We start from the raw sequence: 10,820 nt of genomic DNA, 5'->3' as shown, positions 1-10,820 counted from the left end.
AAATACACACAAAATAAAGAAAAATGTTATTCAACACACATGACAAGAAGTATTATTCCCCATTGTGTAATTTGTATAACGGATGCTATAGAATAATAGTTGCTTTCTGTGCATCCGCAGCAGTTAGATTGTGGTTGCAAATGCCTTTTGTTAATTGAGCTTGTTTTTGAATTCATTATTCCAGCTCCTTCAACTTCCTCGGTTGACAGTTAGCAAACTTTTTTCTTTGCTCGACTTTGTGGGCGGGGCTCCCGTTGTGCGCATGCGTGGGCCCGAGTGGGAATTTGGCTAAATTTAAAACCTTTCAGAAGAGATGTTCATACCTTGAGAGCTCAGCAAGAGCTGAACATCCGCCAGAGTAACAGCCAGTGTTATTGGGAACAGTGCAGCATGACTTCAAATCCCGACGAAACGGTGAGAGAAACGTTGATGACTGTCAAAATGCACTTTTATCCATTTTTCTTTTTATGTCCAGTTTTATGATGTCTGCAGATAACTAAATTGTGCACCAAAACGTTTTTATTGTTTTAAATCTGTAGTTACAATTGGGAATTTTTATTTCCAAAATTTCCTTTTAATGTTTTTTTAATGTATTTATATACAATGGATATATTGTATATATTGTAAGAATGTATCAATGGCAGTTCTGTGCAAAGTGAGGATGATCGGAATCACATAGCACAAGACAATCTCAGACCATTGAAGATGCTTGTGAGAAATCAGTAAGAGTTGTGAGGGTATTAAACTTACAGGACATGGTTAACCTTTCCAACGTGTGATTACTTACATTTACTGGAACTGATTACACCACCATGAGGTTTTGAAAAGGCATTTTGCAATTTTGATCCGATTCCTTCTCTTCGCGTCCCTGGTTCCGTAATTTTATTTTACCGCCCTTTGAAACCAGCGCGGTTGTGATTCGCTTTGGATGAAAGAAATCATAGAAGACCGAAAGTTTAATGCAAGAGCACTCAACCGCACTTATTTTTATAGCATTTGTAAAGTAGAAAGACAGTTTCATTGATGGCAATGAATAAGTCTTATCGCATTTAAATATTTCAATTTCTGGGACATAGCCACACATACAGCTGGATGATCGGACAGGTACATTTAATAAGATTCAGAATTGTTGCCTGTTACTTTTTAAAGATATCATTAACACACCCGACTGCCAAACATGTAGAACCGTTAGTCTAATAATAAACAACAAAATCTCCCCTGAATGTCCTTGCACTTTGCTTATTACTCACGTGGGAAGTAAACGCAAAAGTGAAACTTTTAAGACGTGGGGTGAAGTTAACAGCGGACTATCTAAAGTCATGAATGAAAGAGGTTTGTAAGAAGTCAGATAGCAAAGGACAGAATAACTGTGTTGATTATTGTAACTTCAATCACTGTGCTCTGAGCTATGTACAGTGAAGCTGTTGGGTAGCAAAGCCGCTATCTAATTGTGGATATTCACTGTGATTTCGCTTGTAAAAGAAATCCCCCTGCTGTCACCATCATTAAAACAGTTCTACATCTGTGTAACTCCTTTAAGCAGAGCTCCATGTGTCACAGGGGTTTTATTCTCAGTCTCTCCGCTCGCCCGCTTCCACCCAGGGGTTTAACTTGGACGGCGGCGGAGCGACTGCAACCCAAACCTTCCAAAGCAGCTAAGACGCTGGCTGCCTTAAGGGGGAAACCTTAAACACGTTTCGGCGTTAAGCCAACGTGGATGTCACCCCCGGCACGGGTGTGTCTCCTAACGGGCCGGTTAAGAGTGCAGGGCTCTTTGGAAAAGGGGACGCTGCGGGCTTTAGATTATTAAATCCAAGGAAACGGCCTTCGATGTGTTGCTAACCAAGCTTCTTGTTTCTCGTTGCAGTCATCGTACCTGTCTTATGATGCCAGTTACTACAATGAGTCTGACTCTGACAACTACTCCTACCCAGAGGGGGTCTTTTGCGATGGGGAAAGCGAATACTTCAAACGCATCTTCTTCCCCTGTGTGTACTCGCTGGTGTTTGTCCTGGGGGTGGTGGGCAATGGCCTGGTGGTGGTCATCATGGGGTACCACGGGAGAATCCGCACCATGACTGACAAGTACAGGCTGCACCTATCGGTGGCGGATCTGCTCTTTGTGTTGACCCTCCCGTTCTGGTCCATCGATGCTGGTCACAACTGGTACTTTGGAGACGCCATGTGCAAGATCATGCACATCATCTACACGGTCAATCTGTACAGCAGTGTTCTCATCTTGGCGTTCATCAGCCTGGACCGCTACTATGCGGTGGTGCATGCCACCAACAGTGCGGGACCGCGGAAGCTGCTGGCTGATCGCTTAGTGTATGTGGGGGTCTGGTTACCAGCCATCCTCCTCACCGTGCCCGATATCGTCTTTGCTAAGACCAGGAATCTGATTGACAGGGTGGTCTGCGAGCGCATTTACCCAGCAGATTCTTACCAGACTTGGATGATCGCTTTCCGGATCCAGGGCATTGCGGTGGGCTTCGTCCTTCCCGGGCTGGTCATCCTCATTTGTTACTGCATCATCGTCTCCAGGCTGTCCCACTCTACCGGCCTGCAGAAGCGCAAAGCTGTGAAGATCACCATCATTCTCATCCTCACATTCTTCTTCTGCTGGCTGCCCTATTACATTGTCATCTCCATTGACACCGTCATGCTGATGAAGGGGAGCGCCTATTCCTGCGAGGTGGAGCAGGTTGTCGTCACCTCCATGGCCATCACGGAAGCCATCGCCTTCTTTCACTGTTGCCTGAACCCCATTCTGTACGCCTTTGTAGGGGTGAACTTCAAGAGTTACACCCGGAGGGTCTTCAGCCACTCTGACAGCAGAAACTGTTCTTCCCTTAAGAAACTCAAAGGCAGGGACAAGCGAGGAGCCCACCCATCGGTTTCAACCGAGTCAGAGTCTTCCAGTCTTCAGTCAAGTTGCTAACCTATTCCCCGGACCCGCTCAAGCTTGCTGTAAAAGTTGCATTAATTGGGAGGCGTTAGTTTTTGTATATTGACTCTTGGCGCCCAATCCTCAATTCCTTTGTCTTGTTTTCATGTTGCGGTTGCTATTTATACAATGGGTTATTTATGTCTCTAAATCTCTTGTGATCTTATAAATACGGTTTTTTTTACTATTCTGTCTCATTGCGTTTTCATTCTGTACATGCTGGATAAGATGGTGGTAGGTTGGTAACAACTGCATGGAAACGAAGTTTGTGGAGCGCGTATTTCTTTGTCATTTACAATGGTGTAAATAAAGCGTCATTGAATAATATAAATAATTTTACTTCGCATAAATGTATCGTATAACTGGATTGTGCTTGTTTAAGAGTTTCCTAGAAGTGAATCCAAATGAATCTGTATTTCTGCAGATTATGTAAACAAATACATTATTTCTCATATTAAATTGTATGGTGTTTTTATTACCACAGCTTCATGTCTGACTTCACATTAACACAAAAACGTAAAAATAATAATAATCTTTGTTAGTGTCGCAAGTAAGCTTACATTCACATTGCAATAAAGTTACTGTGAAAATCCCCGAGTCGCCACACTCCGCACCTGTTCAGGTACACAGAGGGAGAATTCAGAATGTCCAATTCACTTAACAAGCACATATGCACCTTTAGCTTTAAGACGCTGACAAAAGACTGACAGGAGCTGGAGCTTTTTATTTTCAAATGTCAGAGGTTTTACTCCCATTTATTTTCAAGAATTAGGGGGAAAGGCTTTATTGACAACCAACTAATGGAGAAAAGTCTTGATTACCTGGTCCAGTAAGTATGAGAGTCCAGCAGATTCCACTATCGCCTTGTCTGTGTAGTTAGTATGATTTGTTCTAAGAGAGAGAGACTTGTCTTCTCAGGTGGGAGTTTACACCCATCAGGGAGAGAAGACAGGTCTCTTTCTAAGAACAAACCAAATTAACTCCACAGATAAGATGATAATGGCATTTGCTTGACTCTCATACTTTCAAGAAAGAATCCCATGACACTGTTTCAAAAAAGAGCAGGGTAGCTTTCTTCAGTGTCCTGGTCAATATTTATCTCTTAATCAACATCACTAATAAACAGACTATCTGGTCATTATTACATTGCTATTTGTGGGAACTTGGTAATTTGGTGTGAGTTTTCCCACAACAGAAGTACTTCATTTGCTGTAAAGTGCTTCTGAGGTCCTGAGGTCATGAAAGACCACAGCCATATCTTTATTTTCTTTCTTTTTAGTTTCATTCAACACAAATCTGTGGTTTCACAGTTGGGCACAAATTTAAATAGTTAGAAAGGGCAACATTTGCACTAATCTAGTCATTACCTGAGGAATTTGCATAAAAGGTTTCTGGCATCCCCCCCCCCCCCCCCCCCTCCCCCCCCCCCCCCCCCCCCCCCAATATAATCAACTAATAACATTTGCAAAATATCCATAAATTGCAAGTACAATGATCATTAGAGCACATCATTTTTAAATGTAATATTCATGGGCAGCAAACAGCTAGAGATTAATGTTGTTGTACTGTCTGCATTTTTGGTTGGGGGAGGGGCTGGCATATTCAAATTATTCTGCTCATTCCATGTCAATCTTTGGCTGGCAAAATTAAATCCTGATCACCAAAATCCAAAGGTTGGTTGACTGCTAATATTAAATACCGACAGGAAAGTTGGTCCTTCCATAAGTATTTAAATGTTTTCAAATACACGTTAAACAATCTCAACTAGTCAAATGGTCCACCTGGTAACTTTGTTTCAGGCAGTTGGAAGTACATTGCAGCAAGTACAGGAAGAGACAATATGTAGCTTCCCCCTGTGGCCAATATCAGACCTAACTGCCCCTTCAACAACTTCACACCTGAGCTACAGAACTCAGATTATGTTGATATGAGGTCAAAATTGCTTTACACCAAAATAAAATCAGTCTTTACTTTCCAGAGATTGGCATGTTATGCAAGCAGCTAGGTTTCAAAATGATATAGGTGATGACATTTCCTTGAAAACCCTACTGTCTGTAATTTTTATCGCAGCATCCATCAATTCCAGATTGTTTTCCATCTTTCTCGTGGCCTCCATTACTATACCCAGTATTGTTGGTCATTTTGAACTGACTTATATTTTGACGTTTATCTTTGCTGTGTCCAGAGAAAACTGATTTAGGCTTTTATTGGATTTTGTTAAAGATTTTTAGCAGTTCAAAGTAATCTCACTTTTCCTCAGAACACAAAGGTAAATCTCATTATTCAGCCAATAAAGTTAAACTGATTAATTCTGTTAAAACTCAGAGGAATATTTAAAAATTACTATAGAACACGGTGACCAAATAGTCCCAATAATACTATAGTTTACTTCCGCTGGGACAGTGAAACACCAGGGTGATATCCAAGAGTTTGAGCCTGTGCAGCAAAACTACTGGTGCAAATTTTGCTTAGAAATACAGAAACATTACAACATGAAAACAGGAACTTTGACACAACTAGTCGGTTTATCCTCCACATGACCAATAGTCCTAATCTCATGTGCCCTCTCTGCTCTGATATCCCTGTTTATCTTTTCCCTCAAACAACTACCTTGCCTATTCTTAACTGTTTACGCAGCTTTTGCTTAAATAATTAAATCTGATGCCTATAGAACTCTTGCTTCTGAGTCACAAAACTCCAGGTCTGAAGTGTAAAAAAATCAAAATTGACATTGCAATAAAGTTACTGTGAAAATCCCCGAGTCGCCACACTCCGGCACCTGTTCAGGTACGTAGAGCAGTGCAGACCGCGGTACTGTTGAATGTGCTGTCTGGGCCACCTTTCAGACAAAATGTTAAACTGAGGCTCCATCTGCCTGCTTGGGTAATAGATCCCATAGCATCCCTTTTTCAAAGAAGAGCAGAGGAACTACCCCTGGTCAGCATTTATCCTTCACTCAACATCACAAAAATCTGGTTATTATCACAATGCTGTGTGTAGGAGATTATTAGCACATAATGTTTTGCAGTGTTTCCTACATTACAATGGCTAGATGACAATTGGCTATAAACGCTTTGAGGTGTCCAGTGGTTGTGAACATCTCTATATAAAATTAAGGGCAGGATTTTCTGGCCTCTCCCAGTGGTAGGATCTTCCAATCCCTTCAAAGTCAACGGAGATTTAAATGAATCGCCACATCTGCCGTGAGGTAACCTGCCATGGCAGTGCTGGAAGGTCTTGGCGCAAGTCCTTATTTTGCATTCTAGTCTTACATCCCTCCATGTAAAACAATCTGCACTCTCTGCCGTCAATATTTATTGCTTAATTTCGCATTTACATCCTCTTGTTCTGGATCCCTCAATTGCTGGAAACAGTGGAGCAGATCTTGACTTTATGTAATAGTGTAAACAGACGACAGTGAGTTCACAGCAGTTTTACAAGCTCCCAACTTCTATTTCCATGAAAGAAAAACAAACGGCCGATTTTGCACTATCGCATAAAATCAAATTCAACTCGAGTCTGTTCCTCTCTACTCTGCCTCATCCCTTCAAAACTTTGAACACCTAGATCAAACTGACTTTAATTTGTTCTAAGAACCACAGCCCAATTATTCAAGTCTTCCTTGGATGTGTGTTTCCTCCGAGACAGCATCCTTGTAAACTGGCACCATGCCCTCTCTATTTCCTCAATATTTGCCCTATATTGTGCAGCTCAATACTGCATACCTTCACCATTTTGCCTCAACTTTTGCCATATTTTTTTCCATAAGACCTATTTGTATTTTTGTATTTGTATTTGTATTTTTGTGCCATTTTTAATGTCTTGTGACCTAAAGTTCCAAATACCTCTGCTCTTCCTCGTCTCTCAGCTTTTCTCCATTCAACATACATTCTTTTACCAAAATATGCACCTTAAATTTACTGCTATTGAATTCCATCTGAACTTACCTTTTACAATCCATCATCATTCAATATTCCCTTGCAATTTATGTCGCCTATTTTAGCATTGCCTGCAAATGTGGAAACCGACATGCTATACCCAAACCCCCATTGATGTACACTGTTAAAATAAGTGGTTAGAAGTGGTTACAAAAACTGAGGCCAGTGGAGCACGCCTAACAACCTCTAGCCATTTTAACCAGTGCTCTCTGTTTTCTCCAAGTTTTAATCCAATTTTTCACCCTTTCAAATCTATACATTTTAATATCCAATAGCTCTCTATGTCATACCTGTCAAAGGCTTTCTGATCCAGACTGAGAAATGCCAGAAGCATAGCTGTGATAACTACAGTGATATCATGGTTGTGTTGCAATTCACCAACTGACCACTAGGAGCCTCATTAGTATATAAGTGAATGTTAGCGTCATGTGACCCCAGACTGACTGAAGAACTGGAAGAAAGAGGTTGCTTGTGCATGATCATACTGTCATTCATCTGTTGATTTGTACATAGTTAATGTTAATAAATCATTGATAGCTTTAGCTACAAGTGTTCTTGCAATATAAATCAGGCCATCCGACAAGAACATTACAATTACAAAAGCTGTGCCCCATGGAATGATAGCAACACTGAGCGACACAGATGAGCTCCTCATTCCCCACTCATGTTCCCTTCAGAGGTGCGTGGTGAAAAAGGTGTAGGAGAAAATCATAGAATGGGTCAATGTTTTCTTCCATCTCACCTACAAATGAATGAAATCAGGGAAGAATACATCCAGGTTTTAAATAATCTATGAAACTAAACTAATACTACATTTTCCCATTATAATGGCACAGGGCACAAATATGGAATTTGGGCATGGAGAATAATGCAAATAATTCACTGAAGGATTTTCCATAATTTCTGCTGACACACACAAAATTGTAATATGGGCTCCTGTGTAATACAAAGTTCGCTACTTTGCCACCTTTTTTAAGAAACATCTCTTATTTTAGATAAAGCAAAGGATTGTGCCATTCAAGAAATTAATTTACAGTCCTATAATGCAGTCATATTAGATTTTAATGACCTGGCATTTGACAGAATTATCTTGAATTTAATCTGTGACGGATCCAATAGTCAAAACCAGTGCATTTAAAATAAATAAGACTTCCATGTTATTTGTGGCATGTCAGTTATTGCTAATGCTTTCACTTTGACATGCTTGGGTCAGTCCACAATCATGGTGGCACAGCGGTTAGCACCGCTGCATCACAGCACCAGGGACCAGGGTTCGATTCCACCCTTGGGTGACTGTGTGGAGTTTGCATGTTCTCCCTGTGTCTGCGTGGTTTTCCTCTGGATGCTTCTGTTACCTCCCACAGTCCAGGTTAGGTGGATTGGCCATGCTAAATTTCCCCTTAGTGTCCAAAAATGTGCAGGTTAGGTGATGTTAAGTGGATAGGGCGGGGGTGTAGGCCTAGGTAGTGTGCTCTTTCAGAGGGTCAGAGTAGACTCGATAGGCCGAATGGCCCCTTTCTGCACTCCAGGAATTCAATGGGTAAAGTTAAGTTTACTTTTTATCAATAAAGTCTTTTAGCTTTTAATATTTAATAGTAACGTTAAAATGTTGCAATCAGATGAGGAGAGCTAAGATGGTCCCTTTTCTCCTTGCCTAGTTTAACCACAAGAGTGTTTTTTGTTAAAAAGGAAGTGCTTGCCAATTCAATGAGTGTTTAACTATTTACATGCTGTGTCCATAAAAGATACAGACCAGCAGGAGACTTGATGTTTTTTTTAAAGAAAGGGAATAGTATTTCTGGTACTTAACCCAGGCTAAGAAAAATAATAAAACCCCTTCAACACACACACACACAGAAATAGATTACAGAGTGGGAGGATAGATTCAGCAATTCAAATTCCAGTAACGTGAAGGGGATCCAACTCTTGAAGGTTGGTTACTTGGCTGAATTTTGGTTGAATTTGTTTGTCCTTCTAGGTTCGGTGTTGAGGCAGTTTAATGATGATTTATCTGTTCTTCTGGAGACAGAAGCTGCTGAGTTGCGTTCATTGGAAAGATATCTGCCTCTGGCACGTTGATAGTCAAAATCAACAGATAAGATTTAAAACTTGAAAGTCGGATGGAAAAAGAGAAAGAAAGAGAGGGAACTTACTCTTGCTTCATCAGCATCTCATTTGCTGTGCTCTGGTCTGCAGAGAAAACATGTGCTTAAATGCACAAAGTGTTGCCTGGCTTGTCGCATGACCCATTCTCTAACTACTAGTGACCCAAATATGGTCACAAACAGTGGACTTCAGTTGTCTGGCTTACATGATTAAATTATGTCTGGGTACATTCCATTTATAGACAGGGCCCCATTGTCCAAGTGATTATGTCTAATAGTTTATCCCCACCCAGATGAGTATCCAGATTATTGTCAGGTTGCTTTGTTAATGGGGTATAAAATGGCCCCAATTCATATTCCTTCAAGACAGTTGTTCCTTCTGAGACTTTTCAGGCAGGTTGTCTTCATTTGAATTGCTTTGGAATGTAAAAGGTACAGTAATGCAAATATTCAATCAACTTTGACTGTGATAATGTAGTTAGTAGTTATCAGCCACTAAAGTCATAAAGTTATTTTTTATAAAGCATGGCTTCTTGACAAAACTATTATATCTGTATTTCTTCAGGACTGAATACAATGCTTGACTACTACATGCTGATCTAAACGTGCTGAGGGTATGAATGTAAATTATGTTTAAGTGCAGTGTTATGCATGTGGGAAGAGTGAACGTTGAATATATATACACACTTCAAGGAAAATAATTAAAGGTGGTGGAAAAGAAGAGATCTGAACATTTTGATACATAGATCTCTAAAGATTCATAACTAATATCACGATTCATTAGCTTAGAGCAAATCGAGTGTGAGGATGTATTTACAAGACATTGCACACTAAAACAGTGCACAATTTTGTCCTTATGTAATATATCGTTTAGGCCTTATGATGCTGTGTACAACTTTCTCTCTTCATAAGGTGCATAATATTAAGTCTCTGGAAAGGTTGCGGAGGAGGGTCTCAAGATTAATTTCCAGGAAACATCTCCGTTACCAGTATAGGTTAAAAGTGCTGGATCTCTGCACTTTAGAGAGACAAAGATTTGGAGTGATTTGGTCAAGGTTTATAAAATACTGAAGCAATTCAACTGCGTTTCTTTAGATGGACTGTTATAAGAAGGGCCATGGGAATCTCGATCAAACGTTATAGAACATAGAACAGTACAGCACAGAACAGGCCCTTCGGCCCTCAATGTTGTGCCGAGCCATGATCACCCTACTCAAACCCACGTATCCACCCTATACCCGTAACCCAACAACCTCCCCCCCCTTAACCTTAATTAGGACACTACAGGCAATTTAGCATGGCCAATCCACCTAACCCGCACATCTTTGGACTGTGGGAGGAAACCGGAGCACCCGGAGGAAACCCACGCACACAGGGGGAGGACGTGCAGACTCCACACAGACAGTGACCCAGCCGGGAATCGAACCTGGGACCCTGGAGCTGTGAAGCATTTATGCTAACCACCATGCTACCCTGCTGCCCCTTATGTAGGGTGATGAGGTTATGTATAGGTTATGTAGGGTGATGAGGCCATCAATTCACAAGACACGTGATTGGAAGTGAACAGTGATTTTAATAGTCTTACAACTGAGCCTGCCTGCGACGAGATGAACTGGCAGCAGGCTCACGACTGCAGATATTTATACTTCCGGTTAGTGGGAGGAGCCGGGGTGGAGCCATGGGCGGAGCCAAGAGTGGGCAGAGCTGCGCAACGGCTCGTATACAGAGCTCACAAAGAAACAATACATATAATACAACACAGTGTGAATTACTAGGTTTAGAATTCACCACCTTCACCCCCTGTAAAAAAAATCAAGTCCAGCGTGGGTG

The 10,820-nt window shown here is 41.1% G+C and overlaps 1 protein-coding gene across 1 annotated transcript; it reads left to right on the top strand.

Annotated features, from left to right (window-relative positions):
• Positions 1-200: 200 nt before the first annotated feature.
• LOC119962075 (C-X-C chemokine receptor type 4-like) lies at positions 201-3,406 on the top strand. The gene is made up of 2 exons (XM_038789925.1): positions 201-414; positions 1,868-3,406. Exons 1-2 carry the CDS (start codon positions 391-393, stop codon positions 2,939-2,941), a joined length of 1,098 nt encoding a protein of 365 aa, XP_038645853.1. The 5' UTR covers positions 201-390; the 3' UTR covers positions 2,942-3,406.
• Positions 3,407-10,820: the final 7,414 nt, after the last annotated feature.

Source organism: Scyliorhinus canicula, chromosome 2 (assembly GCF_902713615.1).
Source record: "Scyliorhinus canicula chromosome 2, sScyCan1.1, whole genome shotgun sequence".
NCBI classification, from domain to species: Eukaryota; Metazoa; Chordata; class Chondrichthyes; order Carcharhiniformes; family Scyliorhinidae; genus Scyliorhinus; species Scyliorhinus canicula.
Note: the sequence above shows the minus strand (reverse complement) of the source record. Positions and strands in the feature narration are given on the sequence as shown.